This window comes from Prunus persica, chromosome G5 (assembly GCF_000346465.2).
Source record: "Prunus persica cultivar Lovell chromosome G5, Prunus_persica_NCBIv2, whole genome shotgun sequence".
Classification (NCBI taxonomy): domain Eukaryota; kingdom Viridiplantae; phylum Streptophyta; class Magnoliopsida; order Rosales; family Rosaceae; genus Prunus; species Prunus persica.
In genome coordinates, this window is record NC_034013.1 from 14850288 (window position 1) to 14876534 (window position 26247).

General features: G+C 38.2%; 5 protein-coding genes and 1 non-coding gene across 7 annotated transcripts; 1 reads left to right on the plus strand and 5 right to left on the minus strand.

The window, feature by feature from the left end:
• On the minus strand, positions 970-3875 carry LOC18776408 (putative exosome complex component rrp40). The gene is made up of 10 exons (XM_007209463.2): positions 3701-3875; positions 3547-3621; positions 3369-3455; positions 3215-3271; positions 3020-3112; positions 2412-2484; positions 2189-2264; positions 1957-2047; positions 1530-1653; positions 970-1412 (listed from the first exon to the last, which is right to left on the minus strand). The coding sequence occupies exons 1-10, from the start codon at positions 3749-3751 to the stop codon at positions 1408-1410; spliced, it is 732 nt and encodes a 243-aa protein (XP_007209525.2). The 5' UTR covers positions 3752-3875; the 3' UTR covers positions 970-1407.
• On the plus strand, positions 3942-7608 carry LOC18776378 (putative pentatricopeptide repeat-containing protein At3g01580). 2 transcript variants are annotated; one of them, XM_020564461.1, is made up of 4 exons: positions 3942-6530; positions 6673-6819; positions 6953-7062; positions 7218-7608. In XM_020564461.1, exons 1-2 carry the CDS (start codon positions 4065-4067, stop codon positions 6712-6714), a joined length of 2508 nt encoding a protein of 835 aa, XP_020420050.1. In that variant the 5' UTR covers positions 3942-4064; the 3' UTR covers positions 6715-6819; positions 6953-7062; positions 7218-7608. The 2 variants fall into 2 exon arrangements, with proteins under 2 accessions (XP_020420050.1, XP_020420049.1); XM_020564460.1 differs by having other exon boundaries at positions 3942-6819.
• Positions 8763-12738, minus strand: LOC18777151 (protein KINESIN LIGHT CHAIN-RELATED 3). Its single transcript, XM_007211234.2, has 3 exons — positions 12401-12738; positions 9780-11812; positions 8763-9316 (listed from the first exon to the last, which is right to left on the minus strand). Exons 2-3 carry the CDS (start codon positions 11765-11767, stop codon positions 9106-9108), a joined length of 2199 nt encoding a protein of 732 aa, XP_007211296.1. The 5' UTR covers positions 11768-11812; positions 12401-12738; the 3' UTR covers positions 8763-9105.
• On the minus strand, positions 14615-14694 carry TRNAL-UAG. The gene has a single exon. It is a non-coding gene; the product is annotated as a tRNA-Leu (tRNA).
• LOC18778101 (serine/threonine-protein kinase HT1) lies at positions 15482-19655 on the minus strand. Its single transcript, XM_007209255.2, has 3 exons — positions 18469-19655; positions 17395-17850; positions 15482-15899 (listed from the first exon to the last, which is right to left on the minus strand). The coding sequence occupies exons 1-3, from the start codon at positions 18826-18828 to the stop codon at positions 15660-15662; spliced, it is 1056 nt and encodes a 351-aa protein (XP_007209317.1). The 5' UTR covers positions 18829-19655; the 3' UTR covers positions 15482-15659.
• Positions 23475-25609, minus strand: LOC18776183 (CASP-like protein 4A3). The gene is made up of 3 exons (XM_007209335.2): positions 24873-25609; positions 24269-24404; positions 23475-23947 (listed from the first exon to the last, which is right to left on the minus strand). Exons 1-3 carry the CDS (start codon positions 25451-25453, stop codon positions 23753-23755), a joined length of 912 nt encoding a protein of 303 aa, XP_007209397.1. The 5' UTR covers positions 25454-25609; the 3' UTR covers positions 23475-23752.

A 26247-nucleotide genomic window follows, 5' to 3' on the forward strand; every position in this document is an offset into this window, starting at 1 on the left:
CATGCATGCAAGCAACATAATTATATAAATGATGACCTCTTCGACCAAGTTGGTACTTTTCAGAAAATAATCTGAAAATCAACCAGCTTTCAAGTTTCAACTAAGCCATTATAAGTCAGCAGAAATCTCTGCGATCAAATTTAAAAAATAAGAAAATGACAGAGTGATCAGATACAGAAAATCAGGAAGGCAATGCAAGATCCAGTTTTGGTCTGAGTGAGAGTGAGACTTCACAAACTGGGGTCTGTACTTTTGGAAGCTTAATTATGAATCACTGTCTTTGTGGGCTACAGGCACAGTGAGAACCTTCGGAACCTAAATACAACAAAAACAGCAATCAATGAGACTAGCAATTTACCAGAGGTCCATAATCACTGAGACCTTTTTACATACATGTGAGTGAAGCAGTTGCATTTAATGCATCATTCAGAAAATGGTGGAGCTTCTCTCTGTTTGCCACGTGTGTGGACTGGATTGATCCATTGCTGAACCAGTCCGTGATCATTTTCCTCTCATCTCCAAAGTCTTACTAGTGCAGCAAAAGCCCTGAGAATCTTGATAGTGCACGAGCTGAGCACAAAGTAATAAGCAACATGATTCAGAATGTGGTGAATCTTTGGTAGAATCGGATGTATACAACTATGTTTATGTCTCTATCATTTCGTGATTGTATTGGTCCATAGCCAGTAACGTGATGAGAGAGATATGTACATGATTGTATACAACCGGTAATAGACCCGTTATCAAGCTATGCCGGGAGTAGATAACTTGGCTTTTGAGCTTGTTAATCGGCTGCAACCTGAGCTTCAAAATTTATTACCTATAAGTGTACAGAACCATTTAAGAAAGAAAAGGGTGAAACTAAGATATCATTGTTGCTTGCCCAATTTCTACCAAACTGACAAAAAAGCGGTGGCTTTGTCGTCAAAACAGCAAATTAAGTGGGACCCAAGTGCAGTTTTCAATATGTACAGTATAGTTCTGTCACCCAAATTCAGGGACATGATGGTGTACATCGCTAGTCAGCAATGTGTTGTCACATTGAAACTGGGGTAAAGAAACAAGAGTTTCATTGTAGCTTCGTAAGCTGTAACATTTGAATAATGTGGCACAAGTCGAATTGCATTTGAGAATACAAAATACATAGGCACATTCTCAATTTACATGATGAAATCTGCCGCTTAAATAAACAGCATACTTCTAAGCTCTAAAGCTAATTAACAAAATTTGGAGTTAAGACATAGTTCCTATACATCTTAACTGGTTTAGAAGGCTTTTCCTAAAGATCATTTTAGCATACGAGATTGTGATCACTGGATTCCGGTGTCTTCTTTAACCTTCATGAAAAAACGCCTTGTGTGTAACAGAAGGAGTTTGACCGCTACAAAGCTTGCACTTCTTGAATGGTCATGCTACACAAAAAGCATAAAAGAAAGTTAGTTTCATATCATGACAGCGTTGAAACAAAATGATACAGAAACATGCAGACAATTAAGATAGGAATTTGAATCATAACGTGATGGACTAACTTGATAACTTCAAATTCTGAATTAGTTTATCCACCATAATTCTCTGCTGCACCCCACTCAGAGATTCCGCGTTCATAATTGCATTAGCAACAACGGTCACCGTAGATGGTGAACCAGCATTGACCTGGAAGTTAAGAAGAATTTAAAACAATTGGTATTAGAAGGAATTATGTTTCAAATGGAAAAGGAGTTTTAGAAAACAAGTCTACGACAATGAAAATGTCCCTACTGAGAATTACGTTCAGCCAAGACCCAATAAAGGGAAATCAAGCTGAGCAAGCAATGATCTTAGTTTGAATAGGTTTTTCTATTGATGGTGAAAGCAAAGAAATTAGCTACAACGAAGATAATAGGAACTGTTTACAACCAATTAAGAAAGAATAATTTTCACAAAAATAAAATTGAAAAAGGCCATTAAGAAGTATACCCAAACACGGCCATTTAAACCAATTGCTGTTTCAAAGGAAATATTCTTCCCAAGCGCCTCCAGAACTGGACATCTTGGTGAGCTCAGCAGCCTGAAAACCGGATGACTGGTTAATTTTAAAATAGAAGAAAGAAAACCCTCTGTTTTATGCATTGACCATGTGCTTAGACAACAGCAGTATCTATCCCCTAAGCACTTCTTACATATCATAGCAAGGGGAACTACATCTCACATTTTTGAAAGGCCAGTTGAACATTCAAACATGTAGCCATCCTTAAGGGGGCCATACTCTGCTGCTTTTCCACTGGCTAGAGATTACACAAAACTTTCAATCATAGTCAAGAAATAATCACAGAAATCCAATGAAGCAACATTTACAAGAACTAAAACACAAGGCACACGTATTGACATATAAAGCATGTCCCAAAATGAAAAAGAAAAGATAGAAAACCAACCATCAATGCATGATAACTCAGGATTCATGCCCGGGTTTGCCTTCACTACCCGGACATAAAGCAATGTACCCACCTGTCAAGTAACTGATTAGCCATGGTAAAGGATTGCAGAAAAAAAAAAACTAAATTTGAAGTTAAAAGAGAATAAATAGCTATCACGCAAAGGACCAAAATTACAACAATGAAATTAATACGTCTCAATACAGACGTGCTCCTTCCCCAACCTCACCCCAAAAAACAAAAAATCTATTTTCTGTAAATTTGTCATAAAGTCTTTCAAATAATTTATAGAACCATTTTCACACATTTTTCTTTGACATGACTTTGAAGATCATTTAAGTTGCAGGAAGTTAAAACCAGTCACCAACAATAAGATCAAGACAAACTTAATGCTCATAAAAGCTCCCTCAATCTCCCTCATATATATAAATAACTTTTTTTTCTTGGGAGTAATAACTGGTCTAGTAGATGAGGCTGCATAGGCGCATTGCAGAGAGATAACGATGCTTTAGTTTTTTTCTTCAAATACTCATGTTTCCAGTATACATATTCAATGATATGAGCAACCTGGCAATAAATATATAGACGCAACTTAAATGTATACAAACCTCAAACTTTGGTATGTTTCTCCTGGTTCCTCCTTCGAAAGCAAGCACAGGCAAAAATGCAATTGTAGGTCCCTTGATGTCCACCAGAAAATTCTAAACCCAAACAAGGAAAAACAAAACAAATTCATGAGCAAGAAGCTGGCACCAATGAATCAATAATCACCCAATGCAATAAGGACACATTCAAGCTCTTACATCTGCTTTAGAGTCAGCCACAATTCCAAGAACAGAGTCCCCCGCACAAGGCACATACTGCACAAACCACCAAAATTAAAATTTCAACGCACATGAAAAACAAATGAAAGATTTTTGTTTTTAAAATAGTGAATGTGGAGGGAAACACGCATACCCTTTTCTGAGAGGTTTCGACCCAATATTTGTTTGGCTTTGAAAACTTCAAAGTCCCAGCCTTCATCGCAGCTATTGCATCACAATCCTGAAATTTTTAATTTTTAATTTTAAAAAGTATATAATGGAGATATTGACAGCCATATGTCTCCTTACAGTCACCAGAGAGAGAGAGAGACCTGGCGAAGACCACCGCCGAGCTTGATAGTCTGGTTAGCCATGCTGGTGAGGTCAAGAACCACATCGCCTGGAACCTGAACAACAAGAAATTGAAAATCACATAAACGAAAAAGAAACAATTACCGGAGGGAAAATAGGAAGATAAGTTCTTACTACTGATTGGTCGACGAAGCTCGCCGGCGAACCGGTCGCTTTTTCTGCCATTCAATTACGGAATCGTGCGAGTTTTTGACGAGTTGTCGGCGATTAGAAGATTTTTTGAGCTCTGTAGGCTTTGAGTAGAAGGAAGAAGACAACGTAGCGGCAAGATTGTCCCGCGAAGGGTATTTAAGTCATTCAATAACCAATTATAAGCCCTAAATAACAACGACGCCGTATTTACGTACAGTTCACATCAAATTCCCCGCCTTTGCACGACATCGTTTCGCGCCGGATAACATTTTCAGTTTGAGTCCTCGTTCTCGTGGAAGTGTTTCTTCCGTTCCGGTGAGGTTCTGGGACCTTGGGACCAGAGAGAATGGCAGTTGCTAGACCACTAGACTTCTACTCGGTTCATACTTACGGTCATGGCCTGCACCAGCACAACCCGTTAAGACCATCCGAGGCATTACAGTACAAGCTCAGGGGTGCAAGTAAGCCTTGCCTGGTATCTTTTAGCTCCAAGTTTCATACTTTTTGTTCTAAAGTACAATTCCTGCAAAACCCATCTCGGAAATCAATTTTTGGACGCGGACTTTCGAGGGATTCTTCCCTAGACGAAGTTTTGTCGGCTGGTCAGCTGATTAAGGAGTATGTGGAGGATGGGAATTGCGAAGATGCAATAACGCTTTATGTTAAAATGCTTGAATTTGGTTTGCCTGTTGAGGAATTTCGATTCTTTCCGTGTTTGATTAAGGCCTTTGGGGGGTTTTCTGATGTAGGCAAGGCTAGGGAGATTCATGGGCATGTGTTGAAATTAGGAGTTTTAGATGATGTTTATGATGTCAATTCTCTTTTGGGTGTTTATTGGAAATACGGAGCAATTGAGGATGCAGTTCAGATGTTTGAGAAAATGTGTAAGAGGGATTTGGTTTCATGGAATACAATGATATCTGGCCTCTGTCATTCGGGAGATTACATGGGTTCGTTGAGAATGTTTAGTCGAATGATCCATGATCACTGGGTGTTGCCGAATCGGGTAGCTTGCCTTTCAGCTCTCACGTCCTGCTCTTCAGTTCAGTCTTTAGTTCATGGAAGAGAACTTCATGGGTTTGTTATGAAAAGGGAGATAGATACTGATCAGTTCTTGGTTAGTGGGTTAATCGATATGTACATGAAATGTGGGGATGTGAAGAATGCGGAATATGTTTTTAGGAGCATTATTAATGAAGAGTCGATCAGAGGGAATCCAGTCATATGGAATGTGATGATCTCGGGTTATGTCTTTAATGGGTGTTTGTCACACGCAGTGGAGGTTTTCCTAGAGATGTTGTCAATTGGGTTGTCACCAGATACTTCCACAATGGTTGCCGTTATAGTTTTGTGCTCTCAGATGTTGGATTTAGCATTCGGAAGGCAAATGCATAAATTCTGTTTTGGCATTCAATTGAACAATGATGCTAGAGTCGAAACTGCTCTCATGGACATGTATTTTAAATGCGGTGATAGCAAGGCTGGTCTTGAAATCTTCCAAAGATCTCTAAATCGTAACATGGTCATGTGGGGAGCTATCATTTCAAATTTTGCTCAAAGTAGTCGTCCTGATGAGGCATTGAACCTGTTCCATAGCTATATATTAGAATATGGGTTTGTCGATTCTGTCATAATCTTGGCTGTTCTACGAGCCTGTTCTTCCTTGACTGCTAAGACTAGAGGCGTGGAAATCCATGGACTAGTAGTAAAATTGGGGTTTGATTCAGATGTTTTTGTTGGTGGTGCCTTGGTTGATATGTATGCTAAATGCAAAGACATCGAGTTAGCTCAAAAAGTCTTTTATAGACTACCAGCTAGAGATTTGGTATCATGGAATGCCTTGATATCTGGATATACTCAGAATGAGTGTCTAGATGAAGCTTTAAAGGCGTTCCTTGACATGCAATTTGAAAAAGTTAGACCCAATGCTGTGACAATTGCAAGTATTCTGTCAGTTTGTGCTCAGTTGTCAGTCATGATGTTGTGCAAGGAGGTTCATGGTTACCTGTTACGAAAAGACTTTGAGTCCAATATTCTTGTGAGCAATTCTCTAATAACTACTTATGCAAAATGTGGAGACATAAGTAGCTCATGGGCTATATTTGAGAAAATGCCTGAAAGAAATGAAGTATCATGGAATTCAATTCTTTTGGGGTTAGGAATGCATGGCCATGCGGATGAAACATTTGGTTTATTCGAAAGAATGGAAACAGCAGGAATGAAGCCTGACCATGCCACTTTTACAGCTCTATTGTCCGCATGCAGTCATGCAGGGAGGGTTGAAGAGGGATTGAAATATTTTAAACGTATGGTTCAAGATTACAAAATTGAACCTCAACTTGAACAGTACACCTGCATGGTTGATCTTTTAGGCCGAGCTGGGCATCTTAGCCATGCATATGATATTATTTTGACAATGCCTTGTGTCCCAGATGATCGTATATGGGGATCATTGCTCGGATCATGCAAAATTCATGGTGATGAAAGACTGGCAGAAATTGTCGCTGATCATATCTTTGAACTTGATCCTACTAGTATCGGTTACCGTACCCTTCTTGCAAACTTGTATGAAGATTATGGGAAATGGAATGAAGTTACTAGGATTAGATCAGACATCAGAGGCATGGGACTCAAGAAGACGCCTGGCTGTAGTTGGATTGAAGTGGATAGTAATGTTCACATATTTACTGCAGGTGATCAGTCTCATAATCAGTCCGACGAGATATATACAATAATTGAAAGTTTAACAAGTGAAATAAGGAAGGCAGGATATATTCCTCAACCATTGACTGTAAGTGTTGGGCTTGATGAGGTTAGTAATGAAAATCTTATATCATTTAAAGACGACGATTTGCTGTATTCAGTGGCAAGTAGAAAGAATAACCAAAAAGTTTCAACCGAAATGATGATTGGATCATTCTCAGTCAATTGTTAACCCATGTTGCTTTTAATAGAGAGGAACCGATTTACTGTTTGGAGTGATTGAGGAGGATTGAGATAATTCCCATTCAATGGCCTACATTCCAGCAATGAAATTATTAGTCAGAGCCATTCATCTATCTTTGCAACTGATTGACCTCTATTTTGGGAGCATTTCCAGAGTAAGTTTTGGGATTTAATTGTATTTTTAAACAAAAAACGTTATGATCCCAAAGATTTTAGGAATTTTTTTTACTTTCTCAAGGATGCTTGAGTCTGGTCTCTAAGTGGGTATTTGGTGACATTGTTTTGCAGCCAGCAGTTTGGCCAGTTGCAGCAAGTGGCGCCACGCCATCCAATTATGTTATGGTTCAGCAAACTGAGAAGAGATGGAAATGAAATGAACCATGTGCTGAGGAAACAAGGTAAAAGTTTTTCTTTCTTTTGTGGGATCGAGTGGGGGATGTGGGAGGGGAAGTTGAAGGAGATCTCTCAGTTGAAAGCTTGAAACTTAAGTTGCATCTTAGTTAATAGATTGGAGTTCAAGAACCGCTAACAAGTCTATTTGCTTCAACTGCAGGGCAGCGTTCAGTTCTCATTGTTGCTTCATGTTAGGTGTTTCTCAACCGCTATAGCAGTGGTTGATGCTTTCTCAATTGGAGTGGTTAGTGATGGTACATCCCAACCTGTGGGTTGAAGACTTGTTCCTAAAGATCTAGTGCAGCCTTTTGGAGCTGAAATAGTTTTCTGAATTGGGTGTTTATGAGATTAATTTTCCAAATATTCTCAAGAATGCGTTTATTTATGTGAAAACTTTGATGTGTGTTCCCAGCCACCGGAGGGAAGGCAAATTAAACAAATCACCTGCAACATTGTACATAGAGCATTAAGCATTCTTTGTCATTAGGTGAAGTGTACTTTACTGTGCATATAAAATTATCAATGACAATTGTTAAGCAGTTAAGTTGTCATTATGTGCAGACCGCAGATTGGAAAGGTGCAGCCCACAGATACCAGTGTGTTCTAGAAGCCATTTAAAATACACTTTTTTAAGTGCTTGGCCATAGTTTAATAAGAAACAGAAGCATGGACCGAGAAACATAAGCCTGAAAAAATGGAAGTTATAACCGGTCGTGACAATCTCCAGTAGGACCAGTACAGAAAGGAATTGCCTGGAGACAAAGGGAGAGGCATCCCCCACCCTACTGCTGGGGTGGGAGTGGGCCACACTGACTTCAATGGTATACCCCCCAACCATAAAGAGCGATTGACCCACCAAAGATTAATTTTCAAATCTTGTCTAACCTAAACACCTGGCTGGATTGGATGTAACACAACATCAACCTAGGCACATACCCAATACCTAATTTCACAACATTTTTATGTCGAATCTTTTCCAGATAGTTTAATGCTGTATAACACATTGTCACCAAAATGATGTCAAGCCCTCTAAAAAAAAGGGAGAGAGAGAGAGAGAGAGAGAAGAAGAACTCCTGCATGCAATGAAAACCAAGGCAGTGGTCCACCAAAGTTAACTATCCACCTCTCTTAAATGTAATGTTAAGTTGTCTGTTGTGATGGAGAACAAATCACAGCTAGCAGTATGAGTTGGAGTTTCTTGGTGGCTTTAGGTTCACAAATCTAGCTATTTTTTCTTGAGAAACTATACAAGAGGTGAGTAGATTTGCCCTCACAAATCTCATCACTTTCTGCCCTTTTGCTGTTGGCAGATGCAAACTCAAAAAAACTTGCTTATAACGGGGATAGCACTGTTTTGCTATCACCAGCCAATAACGCAATGACACGTGGAAAAATTATCTTACATGTCATCGTGTTATTGATCGGGAATAGCAAAAAGTGCTATCCTCGTTGTATGAGAGTTTCTCTCAATGCAAACCTGGGATCTTGACAGCAAACCGTTGACATTTCTTGACAACAATCTAAAATCATAATTTTTTTGCTCCAAAAGTACAATAATTGCATTAAACATATAAAAGGTAGACACTAGATTGCAAAAAGCAACTGCTCACCAACACCAGAGATCTATTTTTCAAGATTATCAAATTATTGGCTTGCAAGTTGCAACTGGGGTCCCAAATTTTATGTCATCATAGATCCTGAATAATTGGATACATCAAAAGATAAATCTTCAGACTGTAGCAGTGTTAAACAAATCTATGATTCTTGAATGTCGTATTACAAATGATGATGAATTTGGTACCAATCTTGGTACATCCAATTACATAAATAGTGTGACACAAAATAATATAAACTTCGGCCAATACAGTATATTATAAGTTAATAATATAACCAAAACCCCAGCCTCAGTTTATTTCATGCACCCTACATAACAAGAATCTTATCAACACACCCAACGACTGTTTCTTCTTCATTCTTGGGTTTTTCTATCTTTTTCTTCTTAAATATGTCCTATATTACATCCTGTTTCCCAAATATTGCCGTTCTTTTCATACCTTAACACCATCATTGCTTATACTGTGGGAGTTGGCATCAAGGAGGTTCTCTAGTGATCTGGCTTTTCTGCTCCGAACTCTGCCTGCTTCTTTCAATAACTCAGCCAACCTTCTTTTCTCATCATCTACATCAGGATTAGCTGTCCCAAGTTTTTCTTCTCTCATCTCAACGACGTACTCCAAGATTTCAATTGCATCCTCCAACCTGGGTTAATAACAAGATAATTTGTAAACTGTCTCACTCAAGATGCCTAATTAGCAATAATTTTTGCATCCAACCAAAAATTGTCTCTTCCAAAAGACTAAAGAGCAATAAATTACAAAAACTTCTACAGCTTAGCGAGTTCTTTTTCTCCAAATAGTCCGTCAGAACAATGTTCTAACAACTTGGTTTTCAACAAAAAGTCCAAAAAGGAAAGGAAGGGCTGCATATGTTAAACTTGTCAGGCTTTCAGCATAAGAAAAAGGAACAAGAAACAGATATCAGCCCTTACATTCAGAATTGTATCACTACCACCTAGCATGGACAAATGAAAATAAGAAAATAAAGCAAGTGGAAACCCAATTGATCATTTGAAAAAACAGGATTACCAAGAGAAGAACAAAAGCATGCATAATGAAGATTGAAGATGACACTGGTGGTGGGACAAGATAAAGATTGACGATACCTGCCAGTTGCATCATAAGTGCCAGCAAGATTGCTATAAACCCCAAGTGTATCAGGGTGATACCGCCCACACTCATGTTCCAAGACAGTCCTGGCTTCTTCGAAGAATTCTTGAGCCTCATTTATGGAATAACGTTGTACACAAGCAAGCCCCATTTGGTTAAGAACAATTCCGAAAAAGGCAGTTTTCTTCTCTCCAGTTGCACGGAGCTTTGAAATCGCACTTTTAAAGGAGTCGTAAGACTCCGAATAATTCCCCAACATGTAGTACATGACCCCCATTTGAGCTTCAATCCCGGCAATTGTGCTTTGCTGACCAGGGGCATCATTGTATATTTTTAACGCCTTCTGTAGCAACTTGACTGCCTGCTCAAGGTCATTCATTGATTCATATATAGCAGAAACATCTGTGAGACCACTTGCCATTTCCTCAGGAGGGACTCCAGGCATGGGCTTTTCATAAATTCTAAGGGCATTCTCACAGTATGATTTTGATTCTCTAACTTTCCCGGTCCTGTTATACAAATCAGCCAGACGGATAAAGACTGAACCAACAGATGGATGGTTCTCTCCTTTGGTGGTCTTGAACACAGTCAGTGCCTTCTGATAAGCAAAAGTAGCTTCATCATACCGAGACAAAGATAAGTACGTGTCTCCAATGCTGCAATCGACAGAAGCCACCTCCACTTCCTGGCCATTTGCAACCATAGCCATGCTGGCTAAAACAAGGTGCTCAAGAGCAGCTTCATGATCTCCCTTCGTTTCACATATAAGACCCATCAGTCTCCTATCTGCTGCCTCTTCCAGAGAAGCTGGGGAACCATTCTCTTTATGACTGTCAAGAGACATCTGGCAAAGCCTCTGAGCCTCATCAAATTGCAGCGCTTGAACATGAGCTTCAGCCAGATACCGACAAGTCTCACCCACTCGTACATCTGTTTCTCCCAAAACTTGTCTTTGGATTTCCAATCCACTTGTGTAATGCATAATTGAATTCTCAAGTTGGCCCAGCATAGCATAAGTATCACCCAACTGCATGTGGCCAGCAAATTTAGCAAGGGCATGATTTTGGTCTTCCTCAATAGCTGAAATCTCAATTGAGCGCTCGAGAACAGGAATTGCCTTACTGTACTGGCCTAAGCTACAGTAAATCGCCGATGTAACATGCAAACACATTACTAGCTCTAAACAGGGTTTCCCATTTGAAGATAATTCAAACGATTTTGCAGCTCGAAGAGCTAATTCAAGAGCCTTCTGGGGATTATCCCCTGAAGAAATCAAATCCCTAGCTTGCTTAAGCAAAAACGGCCCAAGATCCGGATTGTTTAATCCTGATTCAGCCACATCCTCAGTTCCAATCTGCAACTTTGACCCTCCTGAAGATGCATTCCTGCGTTTCTTCACAGAAGTGGGTCCTGCATGTTGTTTTTGTGGATTCTTATCACTAACCCCATAAATGGGAGGTTTATCAGGACTTCTTCCCTTCAACACTGGTTTTGATGAAGTTTCAGTGTCCACCTGCAAGTGAGCAACTTTCTTAGAGTTCCCTGAAGAAGTGGATTTTGTACTTGCAGATTTATCCATCTTTACTGGTTTTCTATCCAAGGATGAAGCTTCCTTCTTAAAACTTGAATCACTACGAGAATCATACGCTGGCTTTTGTAGAACTTCCTCTTCCATTATCTCCACCTCTCTCATCTCTCCTCCAACAAGATGGTGTAACTCCGAATCAATCCTAGACTCCTCACCATCCGATCGAAAACTACGTCTTGAGGGTGACTGATCAGAACTCTGCATATCGCACACATTCTCATAAAGCTGCTCAATTGAGGTGTCAACCACCCCATCAACTGGACGATCAGGTCCTGTACTCCCAGGACTTTGCTGACTCATAGTACCCTTTGGGAAGCCATTTAGAGCTGGGTTTTCCTTATTAGGCATGGAATTTCCATTCGATTCATATACAACCTCTTCAACAATTCCAGGCATCTCGACGTACCCAAATCAACAAAATCTCTATATCAAATAACTTATCTGCAACAAATGTTTCATTCAAAAAGGAAAAGGAAAATATGAAACAACTGTTATAAACAAATCCAAAAAACCGAAGCAGATAACTTTAGCAGAGTTCAAATGCATACATACTACACAAATCTACAGTTGACAGATATTGAAATAACCTTGAACAGAAAGCAAAATGCATTAACAATATCCAAAAAAATTCATGTCTGGGAATTTCAGAAATATGCTTTTGAAAATTTGTATGTTCACCCATAAACTTGAGGAACATATGAAGTAATAACCTACAAAAATGCAAAATTTATATTTGCAAATGAAAGGAAACAATGAACAATAGCTGAAAGTGCCCTCATCAGATCTTTACAAACAAGTACAAACAATCAACCAAAATAAATACGTTTTACATACAACCCATCACCGAATTGAAACATGACAACGATTAAAACCAATAACATGGATAAACAACACGAACCCATCAACAATAACATCACGTTCTTGTGCAGTTGACCCCTGAAAGTAATCCAAAAACATACCAAAAGGGAAAACATATAATGGGTTGAGCTGAAACAACAACATACACAAAGAAGAAATGGATAGCCATACCTGAACAATCAATCTACCATGACAAAACGACGCCAAAGGGATTGTGTTATCAGGGTCTCAATAAAAATGCGTATATATATAAGGTAATGGAGGAAATATCAAAATAATTTATCTTTTTTATGGTGGGGGGTGAATAAGATGAAGAAGACAGAGGTAGAGGCAAAATGGGGAAATGTCAAAAGAAAAAAGATTTAATCTTTAAAAAATGGAATTAAAAAGAAAATTGTTGAAAGTTGCAGACTTTGGAATATCGAAGCGGAAGAGAGAAGGCGAAATCTTCCCCACCCACCCGCGCGTCCTGCAACTGCCGAAATTCCGATTTGTTTTGTTCTTTTCCGGGACTCTAATTTAAACTGAAGCTTTCCACGTGGCGTTCTGATGTGGTTTATTGGCGTCCAAAGACAGTTATGCCCTTTGAAAGACAATGAGAAATGGGCGGTGTTTTATTTTCCTATTTCTGTATTGATTTTTACTTTTTCTTTTAGTTTTTTGGGTGGGATGTAGGTTTTTTGCGGACAGAGGGTCGTTATTCTTGAAGTTACTTTTCTTCTTCTCAACTTGATCACCAAGCTGGTGCTAACATGTCGGTACAATACGAGAAATTTATACAATAATGATCTTCATTGAATTGTGTCAATGTGAGTAATATAGTATGCTCGACATATGTAAAATCGAAAATCAATGAGATAGACGCAAGACTTTATGAGTAAAGAAACGAGAATTAGATATGTGCGCTACGCTGATGATATAGTTTTTGCCATTAAAGAAGGAGCCAACTCAAGAGTTTAAAATTTTAGTGACGTAAATTCTATGGTAATTAGTAACTTAGAAATTGCCGGAGTGTGTGGTAGTTGGTGGAATTCACCTTCTTCTTTGACCTCAACTTGATGTATTGGCCTCTTCTTCACACATTTGACAATGTTGGTCCTGAATTTGCTTTAATTTGTTTTAATTTGTTTGCATTCGTGAACAGTGCATTGAATGAAAAACTACTATAGCACATGAAGCAATAAATAGCCATGAGCAAGGGCCATACCTCTAAGTAGGCTTCACCTTATCTTTATGGGGAGCAAAGAACATTTGGGTTCACTTATGGGTGATGATACACTTCAACTACTTCATCCCCAAAAGTTGGAATATAAAAGAAATTGGAATTGGATTGCTTGAAGGTATTGAACTCACTCAAGAGAAAAATATGACAATTTATTTATAAACGTATTCAACTTCAGAGAATTGAAAGTATCCAAGTCCTTTGGATAAGGAGGGTTCCAACCTTAATTAGGATTACAATTCAAGCACAAACGCCAGATATAATGAGCCAAATAAAATACAATGAAACCAACTCACTAGAAGCGAACCAAATAAAACATACATAACATAAACATCAAGAAAAATCAGTGCCAAATTAGACCCAACAATCGGCAAAACTGCCTCTAATTCGAGAAGGGATAAAGAAAAAGAGCATAACTACTAGCTTCCTCCAGATACTCAAACAACCATCAAAGCACCATCTCTCCTCAATGAGGGTAGCTTTAGGAATTTAAGATGCCCAAAAGCTACAATAATCTCGTGAGGAGACAAATTGGGGGAAGTGAAGGTGCATTAGCTTTTGAAATAATCATTGGGGTAAACGAGCTTCACAATGCTCTAGGTTTTGATTGATGCAAAAAAGTTCTATAATAATACCCCCCAAATGGGGCTTGTTACAAAGCAAGAGACAATTATCCCACAAGAACCAAAGCCAATTTTGACCAAAAAAAAAAGAACCAAAGCCAAACCTACTCAACCACTCATGGGTCAAAATATTCAACACCTTGGAGACTTGGACCACCTAGTAGTAAGTAGAAAGTGATCTCTTGTTTATCTTATCATTACAACCAACCATATGGGAATCTCTTTACATTTTTCTGTCCTTTTTGGAACAAGTATTATTAGATACACACACAAAGGTTCTCACTTCACTCCATCTTCTCCCTCTAACATTAACCTAACAAAAATTGGACCCAATTCTTTATTAATTACACATGTTTTTATGAGTTTTTTTTTTTCACCTTGATCCATTGGTATTGGTTGGAGTTTCATAAAGGCTAAAACCCCTTAGTTTGTTTAAACTTTGATGATATCGTTATTTGTTTGTTAGGTAAGCCAACAATGAACCACTTATAATTTTGTTAAAAACACAAACAGAAAGAGAAAAAAAAACACCAAAAAGAATGACAGCTGTGGGATTTGAACCCACGCCCTTTCGGACCAGAGCCTAAATCTGGCGCCTTAGACCACTCGGCCAAACTGTCGCTTGAGTTATTGTGTCACAAATAATCTATAAATTGGGTACCTAGATGACTTCAAATTAATTTAATATTGGGCCGGGCGGATTTACTTTGATAATCCACATATCTTATCATCAGGTCTACCATTGGATGTTGGGCCAGGATTTTTTGGTCTCCTTTTGGGATAAGATCGCTTAAATTATCTATTTTGTCATTGGACTTGGACTGCCCTTTTCTTCAATTTGTATGGAGCTTACCCATGCACCAGCAATCTTGTATTCGATTGCCCTCCTCCTTCAATATCATTTTGTAAGATTAGTAATCACAATTTTATAAGATTAGTAATTCAAATTGTATATTGAAGTGAAAGAAAACATTGGGTGAACAATTTTCTTTTTATGATCAACGAGTAAAATGAGATTTGAATTTGCAACATCTTCTGATTTTTAGAAGAGAAGTACCATTAAACGAAGAGGCAATTGATATTGAAAGAACAATTCAATTTGTGTATGCACATATTGGGACATGCATGTGAAGTTCACATACTATTGTAGGAGAGATGATTTTATAACCAACGACATACAATAAATTTGGCTACCAAAGTTTTGCCCAATCTACACATGCCAAAACTGTCCCAAGAGCGGCAGTGCATCAGGAATGATGGAGAGGCACTGGTTTTAGAAGTTTCTATTGATTGTCTTATTCACCATATTTCACATCAAATTTGGGTAGAACAGATAAGAAAGCACGATGAATATGTTGCATTATTGTAAATCAATCATAGATGATGTTAAAGTAGCTGGGTTAAAAGTTAAAACACCAATTAAAAAGTAGTGCTTTCATTCCAATATATTCAAAGATAGAAAGTTAACAGGACAGAAAGAGAGGTTCACAATCGTAATTGTATGAGGATGGGAACCTTGACAAGAAAAGCATATGGTACATTCAACATCAATCACTTGATTCAAGAAAAAAATTTCCCTAGATTTTCAAGAAGCGGATCTATGGCGACCGATCCATTTTGGAAAGCATCGCAAAAGGGTGTGATCTGAAGGAGGCTTGTAAGATGAGAAAAAATCTGGGTCTTGCTCAAGGGACTCTGCATAACTTTCCAATATGTGAACTATCTCATCGAAATGAGGTCGCTTGTCTGGATGAGTTGACCAGCATCTGCTGATGAGACGACTGAATGCCGTCGGGCATGTGGATGGCAAAGGGGGTCTTGCATTCTGCACAAAATTCAGCAGATATAACTACACATAGAAGATCACAGCATATTCGTTTGACTAGTGCAGGATTCATATAAATAAATAAAAAACCACATCAACCCGACAAAGTTTCAAATAATTAATGCAGCTTCTGATATGTTAAGACTAATCTCATCTTCATTTCTAATCTCATGTTCCCCTTCTCTTTCCAGTTTCCTGCAACCAGACTGGAATGACAAGTTGTAGCTGTAAACCACAAGATTCTGACATTTGCAATAATTTCCAGCACATTTTACTCTTTCATGTGGTTCATTGTTTACACAAAGCACTAGACGTTTTATGGGAATCATAAGAACAGCCAAGTGCATTACATTCCAGGTGTTCCTAAACCAAAAGGTGACGTGCGACTCCAAAACACATCAGCTTCATGTTAAAAAGTTTCATGTGGTTCATTGTTTACACAAAGCACTAGACCTTTTGTGGGAATCATAAGCACAGCCAAGTGCATTACATTCCAGGCGTTTCTAAACCAAAAGGAGACGTGCGACTCCAAAACACATCAGCTTCATGTTAAAAAGTTTCAAGCATAGCAACAAAACCAGTTTACAGGAGTGGCAAGTGTGAATGCAAGGTGGCAAGTGTGATGTGAATTCAAACAGCTTTAACAGATAAAGTTTCCATTTGTTCCACAAACTCATAAACAGGTGCAAGACGTTGACGGCAAAAACTGAAACAGAAATGTTAGATATCAGTGTGCTTCTTTTTGGTAGAAGGTGATTAAGAAAATGATGAAGTTACTCTCCACAACATCCTTCGGATGTGTACCTGTATTAGTGCATGCTTATCAGTGCTTTAACATATCTTATCAACAACGAAAAAGCTATAGGATTTAATATAATTCTTCGATTTGGGAGGATATCATTTCCTGCTTGGATAAGGATGGCCAAAGCAGCAGGCCCCCACATGATCTGGATAATACAAGGACAAGCATATAAATGATTGTCGCTCACCCCACTTATGATGCATGTGAGAAAGATACAGGTCTAGTAGATGCATCAAGAAGGCTAGAACCTCAAAAGGATAGCTGACAAATTGTAATTTCCAATATGGCATATTTACTTTTACTACATGGAAATTCAAGACTTCTATCTATTGTTGTCAAGTGGAAGGACTGATATTTAAGAGTTTTTTAAGGCACGCAGAAAGACTACTTCTCAAAAACATCACTACACATGAGAGCTATTCGAGCAGTCAGTCTACCAATTAGAAGCTCATAGAAGGTGGCAATTAGAAACTGTGTTTTTAAATTTGTACCTTACTAAACACTATCATTCTCTGTTTCTATGCTTTTGTAACAGTCTTCATATCCTATTACTCAAGATTCCAATATCTCAATAATGGATACATTAGCATCATTTTAAACGTGTACACTTATGCTTGCTACAATCAAATATCACAAGTCTGTATCAATGTTTCATTGATAATGATAACTAATAGGTCTTGTTACGGAAAATACCTTCTGTGATACTGCAAATGCAGCCTGTTCAGGAGTCATGTTGTCAAATGGTGTCAATGCTGTTAAAAGCTCCCAAAGAACTATGCCAAAACTGTAAACATCAACTTTCTTCGTATGGTGTTTCTCTTTGATCATTTCAGGTGCCATCCAACGGTAAGTGCCCGTGAATCCCTTTGCACTGCCGCACTGTGATTCTAAGCATGAGATGCCAAAATCTGCAACTTTCACAGACATATCTTCCCCTAGCAATAGATTTTCTGACTTGAGATCCCTATGAAGTATACTTTGAGAATGGAGATATTGCATCCCACGTGCAATGTCGAGGGCTAGCTTCACAACTAGGCTGAGTGGAACAGAATGTGGCTCCTGCTGATGTAGATATTTTCTCAACGATCCCCCGCACAAATACTCAGTGATAATGCAGAAAACAGGAGGTTTCTTACAAGCTGCAACAAACTGCAGAATAAAATTGGTACACGAAGGTCAGAGAGCACAAAGGGACAGCTACCGTTCCAACATCAACAAGTTAAGAGGACTGATTCCAATTTTCCAGAATATATGTGATACCAATAAGACAGGTAAGAGATGCAAATAGTTTCTCCACACTGCCAACCCAAATATCAAAAAAACATACTCAGCCTAATAGAATTTATTAAGATGGAAAGCTCTTAAGCAGGGAATCTGTAACAATCAATCAATGACTCAACGATGACTCGTGCATATGCCTCAGGAGATGAGCATCTCTCTAACATTATGCAGAAGCTTTTTCTATTGCTTTCTTTCAGAAAAATCTTAGCGTGCAAGGTTAAACTTAAAAGGCATCAAGGAACTGGGGAAGGATCTTTGGTTTTCAATAGACCAAAGATTACAAAATTAAGCAGAAGCAGGAAAATTGAAAAAGTGCATGTCCATTGACCAACAAAACATAAACCAGGACCACATTCTTCTTTTCTACAGAGCTGAAAAGGCAAGCAACAACACCATAACCTAACGAGAGAGAGAGAGAGAGAGAGAGAGAGAGAGAGAGAGAGAGCATAACCATTAACCATTAACCATTGTGGAAACAGAGCTTACAGAGATGATATTTGGATGGTGCAGCCGAAAGAGCAAAGCCACCTCAGAAGTGAACTGCTTCTCAAGCAAAACAGCCAAGCCTTCATCCTCCTCAGGCTGGCTTATGAGCTTAATTGCCACATCCCTCTGCTTATAAACCCCTCTGTAAATCCTACTGTGTCTCCCTGAAGCAAATTTACACCCAATGTACAATTGGGACATGTCAGCACTCCACTCCTCCTCCCCTTCACCCTTAATCTCAGCCCCTGAAGACACCAAATACTTTGACCATGACACTGCCCTGTTGTACTCTCCAAGAGAGAGCCTCCTCTCAGGTTTGCCATTGTTGGAAATCTGCTTAAACCAGTGAAAATTCTTCATGGGTCAGAGCCAATACTCATCAAAACCATAAAATCTCAACCCCTTTCGGACTCTTCAAGTCACAAAAAGCCTCCAAATTTCGTGCAAATCTTGAATTTCAAGATGACCCACTACGGAAACAAGTACAACTTGCAAGCTTAAAGTATTATTTTTCCTCATAAACCTACATTTCGAAATCATCGATTTTCTTGCACAATTTTAAAAACTTTTCAGATAGAACTACAAAATCAAAGTACAGAATGGTTTGATGAAGCAGAAGCTGAGAATAAAGTTCATTTTTTTCATGCCAATAAACATGTTTTTGGCCAAAAGGAGGAGTCTTTGTTCAAAAATCTCAAATCTATATATTCAGACAAAAAGAACTCAAGGAAACAGAGAAAACCACCATTTGAATGGAAAAAAGTAGTTCTAAAACGAAGGTTTTTGAGTTTCCAAGGCCAAAACCACACATGGGTATTGCAAAGTGAAAAGAAAAACCTGAGGTGGTGAAGGCTATAATAGTTAAAGAGAAACTAAATGAGAAAAAGTTGAGAGCTTGTAATAATGCGAAGCTAACAAACAAAAACAGGGGAAGACTGTAGAGAGAGAGAGAGGAGAATGAGTCGGTTGAGTTAAGTTGAAATGGGTTGTTGTTGTTGTTGGAGCAGTGAAAGCATATGCAATGAAGGAGCTGGCTCTTCTTCTCTCATCTCTCTCTCTCTCTCTCTCCCCCCATAAAACTCACAGCTTCTCTACAAACACCATTCCTAACGTGCGAAGATCCACTTCTGAGGGGACAAACTGGATCCTTGTTGATTATGACCTCTACCTATCTGAATTTCCTTTTTTACCCTCCTCTTCTCATTTTTACCTCTTTGCCTTTTAGACTTTTTGAGTTGTCTTCCTTGCATGCCTATCCCCCTTTTACTCTTTGGAATGAGCAAACTAAAAGACCCCAAAACTGGCCTTCAACCTGCCCTTGCACTAACCACCTAGTGTTCTTGGGTTCGAAGGCCGGTAACGCATTCTCTACAAAACCCAAAAACTTTTCTTTCTTTCTTTTTTTTCCACATTTTAGTGATAATATCCTTGGTTTTAAAAATATAAATAAAAATTAAGGGGTGATATTGGATTCATATGAATAAGTGAAACATAATCGATTGCAAAATGTTGAAGTTTATTTTAAAGTTAGTAGCATTACTCATTAGTAATTTGTTTGTTTATAAATTTAGAGGAAAAGATTACTAATTGATAATGTATTGACCATAATTATTTTTTTTATGTTGTCATCAACTTATGATGACTACACATAAGTTACCATTTTATTCTCAAATCGTTGTCCCTCAATAACTTTTACCAATATACAAAGTTCAACACAAAGTAGTAATTTATGTCTTTTGGTGTTTTAGAAGAGTGACCGTAGGATACGTGAGGAGGCAAAATTTACTTTAAAAACAAAGTCTTGGTGAGATTGGATTACTTTACTTATGCTTAATTTTATCAAAGTAATGCATTAGGGTTGAATTTTAATTAATTTTAAAAGAATAAATTATTTTTATCATTGAAGTTTTGAAGAAGATCACTCGAGAATTGTTGAGCAAATTTAAAATGTATCTCCTATTATGATACAAAAAGTAAGAAACTAGAATTCATCCATTTTGTATTCCTTTATTTAAAAACAAATGATTAGTTATTTTTAATAAAAGAAACACAAAATATCATCCAACATAAAAAATAAAAATAGTATTCATCCATTTTGTATTTCCTCATTCAAATATCAATGATTAGTTCTTTTATGGTAAAAGAAACACAAGATGTCACCCAAACGTCAAAATAAAAAATGAGCTTCGACAACACAACCATGAACAACTACGCGCCAACTCCAAGGCTAGTTCGGTCCCTCGAAATTTCACAGAAGGGCATATTAGTCATTTCATTCGAAAGGGACACGTTACAACATAAATAGAAGAGAGAGAGACCGAGGAGGAGTAACGTTATGGCTGAAAAGCAGGTGGGTCCTATGCCCACACAGAGCGATCCGTGGGTGTGTCGGATAAGCCGTATGGTCCTCTTCCGTATACGGTCTCTCTCTCTCTCTCTCTTCCCTTTTTTTATTTTTTTTTTCTAATTATTATCGACGAGCTTTGTCCTATTTTTTCTGTTTAAATAATTTTAAAATGAGAAACAAAACAAAGAAATAAAACCCACCCGCTTGTAAAGCTCGTACGGTGCACGCCGACCATGACCTAGCTAGCCAACTCTGTCTAGGTTGACACAGACAAAGAGGTACAGCTAAAACTGCACCCACACAAGGTACAAGGCTACAAAGCCTGCAACCATTTCAATGTTGGGATCCGACTTCCTTACAGTTTACAACTTGGCTGGGTCCGAATGTGTCTGGTGGGTGGATCCATTTCCAATCAAAACAAAGTCTAATTATATCACCCCAAAAAACAAATTAATTTGTTATCATTCATTTATGTGACATGATATCCCAACTCATTTGAATCCATACAACAAGGCTTCAATATTAAAAACATGTTGGAGACAAATTCCTTGCTCACCCATATATCATATATGCCATATGATACATTACTATATTATGTTTAAAATTACGTGAATTAGGTTAATTAATCATAAATATGAGTCTATCTCGTCTTGCACTTTGAATTCCTTTTCTTACAGATTAAATTATGTTAGAATAATTTAGACCATCATTTGCATTATAATTAATTAGTGGTGTTGTTATGTTGGCTGATGATGTATTAATTATTTTGTGGGTTTAGAAGATTATCATCAAGATCTACCTTCCATTGAAGATCATCTCTGCATTAATTGGTAGGTTGGCATGCTGTACAACTGATTCATGATTAATTTTCAGTATCAGTTAAGATATTGTTAATTAGGTTGGTTTTCTAATCAGGAGTTGGAATCTTCTAGATAACTATACACATAATTCAATCTGTATAATAAAATATTAATTCAACAACCCTTGAGTGTATTTTAGGTGTCAACTCATTGTCAAGGGTCAAAATTCCAAAGTGATTTCATATTAATTGTATATTAGCACATCACGGTATCGAAAAGAGATAACATCTTAATTATTTATTTTATTGAAAAGAATCAAAGGGGGGCCCCTTTTATTTATTTATTTATTTATTTTTATTTTAAGCTTTTTTGTAGCACAAATTTGGGGTGGTGCACATGCGATCCGTACCTTGGAAACATTGATGAAATTAAAATACCACGTGTCCATGTTATGTAGTACGTACCAGCTCAGATTCCATAATTTAGCCAAAACTTGTGGTACAGAATATATCCTTAGGCCGTACTAATTATGGTTGGTGTGACTAATTAGATTATAATTAGAATATATAATTAATTAATTATCACAAATGACAAAGTTTGGGTGGTGTAAAGTATAAGCATATATTATATTATATTATATTATAGACGGACGAAATTGTTTTGATGGGTATGTGATGATATTATTAGGGTTGCATGAGATGAGATTTGGATTTATTGGTGGGGTTTTATGGATCGGAGGGCTGAGATTTGATGATGATGTGCATGCATGGAGATGAAGATGGAGATGGACAAGCGAATGTGAAGGGGAGAAGAAGATGATAGATTGAGGGAGGTTGACTGCTTCGTTAGAAAAAGACGGATCTGAGAGGGAATGTTTGTCATCTAGTTCCGTTTTGTGCACTGCATCAACATGGCTGATGGAGGATCCCACGTGAACCCCTTCCCTTCAACTCTTTTCATTCTATCTCCTATTATCGTCGCATGCCGTCATATGTTACGTTATTAGATTGTCAATTAAATTATATTTTTAAATATAATTTTAAAAAATTAATACTTTTAATTAACAATGGGATAACTTCGTATATCGAATTATAGGGGTTGAAGTTATTGGCTTGATTTTATTTTTTTAGGGTTTGGATAAGCATCAATTAGCATGTGAGAGAGGACGTGTCATGTGGACTGTCCGAAATATATATACCCAAAAAGGTTAGAGCACACCAACCCTAGCTAGGAACACTTGCATGAAAAAGTTCAGGTTGGTTGTTGGGTTAAGATATGATCGGTCGAAATCAACGGCCAACTAGAAATGTTGATATGTTGTGTGTAAATGTTTGATGGTGAGAGTTCACCATTCTTGAGAACAAAGCTAACGTGGTTGATGTTTGCGTTACACAATTATGGCAATCTTTTGCTTGGAGGACTTTGGGAATATGTCCAACAGAGCATCAAGCAAATGACATTGCTTGCAATAAACTTCAGAAGCTGAATGAAACAAAACAACCCAAGAGCAAGGACAACATTGGCTGATCCATAATGAATTATAATAGAAATAAATAAAATTGGGAATTTTCTTCTGGCTCCAATGATATTCAATTTCAAGCCCAAGTATATACTTGTTTAGTTATATTTTGGGTTTCCGACCCATGTAACCAAAAAGAAATGGATCCTATAACTCTCCAAATGATTTATCAAGCCCTTCATTGCAATTTGCAGGCCCTTTGTGCCAAATGGCCGCCCAACACTAACAAAAACAAGATAAAGATGGACCTTTTTGGTTTTTTCTTTAAATACAAGCGATTGTCTAAACTATAAAAGAACGAAATTTCTCACACACAATCTGCAAGTCAAGACCCCTTATACCGAGCTAGACCCCAGTTGGCAAAGATGAACTTTATTCTTCTTAGAAGTTGCAAACTTGTACAAAATCCACAACATATATATAAGCTATGCTCTCTCCATAAAAGATTTAAAGAGCCAGAATACACTGACCGTAGAATCGCTATGGGAGGAAAACATGCTGTTTGAAGCTGTACAAACAAAATTCAAAAAAATAATTTTTCATTCACATTCTATAATTATCTTCTCACAACATGAGAAATTGAAAACTTAGTCTACGGGCGGCTGGTTATAGTTGCGGTCATGCAGAGTCATGGGTACAGAGATTGTAACCAGAGATGAGGGAGCTAAGTGCAAAGGCAACAAAAGCCAGGAAGGCCATGCTGACCGAAGCAGTGGCCATCTCCGTGAACTCGTCTTTACCCCAATTTGATTGCCAGTCATCAACCCGAGTGGCTGCAGATGATGATGCTGAAATCAGAAGATATGCCAGTACCTGCAAATTGAACCCACAAAGCAAGCAAAACAATGCATTGCTTATCAGTACACAAATCTTTAGCTGCCCTTGAACCGAGGCAACCCAATCTATTCAAGTTTCTGATTGCTTGCTAACCCTAAATCTTAAAACAGAATCGTCTTAACACAGAAGCCTATATCACAACAGAAACCAGGAGAGAAATAATAGGCATTAGGCCATGAGTCCATGACCAACTTAGCCATGTTTGCAAGTCCTGAACAAATGCTTATATCCTTCTAAATCAAAATTCTACAAGCCAATGTTAAATCAACATATAAACAGATGGGCTGCATAACTTGCCTGATCCATGAAGAAATCGAAGTGGCGACGAAGATGGTGGCGGATCACATATTTCCGCGTGACTAGATGGTAGGATAGATTATAAGCCTGAAAGGCAGCATATACAAATGCAATAACATTCACAGCTAAGCAATACCTGCAGTCAGCAGCAAATAATCTTCACTTCACTATCAAATTATCTCCAAAAGTACAATCTAAATAGAAATTGCAAGAAGCCAATTCACATTGTACATGTTCACTCACGCAACCATTTAAGTATATAATAAACGAGCACATTGGATTTAACAATGCTTCTCAAACGAACTAAACATATGCAACAAACACTATTTTAAAAACTGAAGCAAAACAGACAACAAGAAAATATAATTTTTATGTTCTAATGAATGTCCTTTAGGTCTAACTGTATTTAACTCATGTTAAGTGGAAAATGAAAATTTTTTTTTTTTGGCATTTAGCAACCAAACGGCTTGAATTGATTTAAGCGCTTAAATCAAAATTAATTGGTTGACTTACTCAGCTAATCAAAATTAAAATTTCAGAAAAAGAGAAAATTTTAATGGAAATTAAGTCGAAATTGAAATTGAAATTGAAATTCAGAAGAGACCTGTATTCCTTGTAGCGATCGAAGGAGTCGCCGCTCCACCCCTGAGTTTTATCAGCAGCCATAACCGAGAACGAAATCAAGCACAGCACCACCTCGCTCACTCTAAACCCCAGCGCCGCCGTCTTCACCATATCTCCTCTCTTCGGCCGGGTCGAAGTTATCCCCCTCGATCTCCCACCTCCAATGACGCCGTTGACGACGTCTTCGCCGCCGTTGGCTCCAACGACAGGCCCCACCTTCGACACCGACGGCGCCATGTCCTCCCTCATCGACCGGTTGTACACCACCACAGGAGACGGCGCCTTAGCATTCTCCGGCGGTTTCTGAGGCCGGAGCGGCGAGTACTGGGTGAACTTGTCGACGGCCATGATCGCCTTGGAGTTGTCCACCCGCCTCTCTGGCGAGTTCTCGGGAGACTCGTAGGGCGGAGTTTCGGGCGGGTCGCCGGCGTCGGATCGGATCGGGGAGTGGAAGCGGAGCGGCGAGTCGTCCGAGTTCATCGAATAAGACTTGTTCATGTTTGGCTTGGATTTCTGGTTCTGGTTTTGTTGTTGGGGTTGGGTTTGGGATTGGGGTTCCATTGGCGCCTATTGTCTTTTCAAGATTTTATTGAGTGGGAAGAAGTGCGTTTGGGAACTGAGAAACGGAGAGAAAGAGAAAGAAAGTTAGAAGTGATGGTTGTGGGGACTTGGAGTCTTTAATTTCGCGTTTTGGCGCTGTGGGGATTAGGCCACGTGGAAAGGTTTTGTTTCCCGCTTACTACTTGGTCACTAAAGTGAGAAGCAGACAGCTTCATACGCGACGTCGTAAGAATCATACCACTTTTAAACACTCGCCACTGCCATTAAGCAAACAATGAGTTTGTTTTCACTAAACAAATTTATAATTATGATTAAACAAATCAATTTTATAATGATTACAGTAAAAAGCTAAGTGCGAAGAGTAATGGAAGAAAAAGAAAAAGCTAATACAAGTGCTTTTAATTTAAGAGCTTTAAGACGAAGCTTGCATGGTAAGGGCAAAAGCAAGAAAAACAAATTGAAGCCTACAAAATCCAAGCAAGCTTTGAGTGGAAAACTTTATGCAAAGTTCTTTTGGGTTTCTTTAGTAGTGCGCCATCTTTCTTCTTTCATGAGCTAAAGGCAAACATTCCTTTCCAACTTTTTTTATTTCTCTTCAAGTGGACAGATTCCTCCTTAGTTGCAGAGATGTTTCGAATAATGGACTTTCATTGAATATAATATAATATATATATAAATATATATGATAATATTCTCTTGTCATATAGTCCGGCATGTTATTTTACCGATTGTTAATCAAATCATTAACAAAGTGAAGTGATTTCTTATATTAGATCCTGATTGCCAGTTTGGCA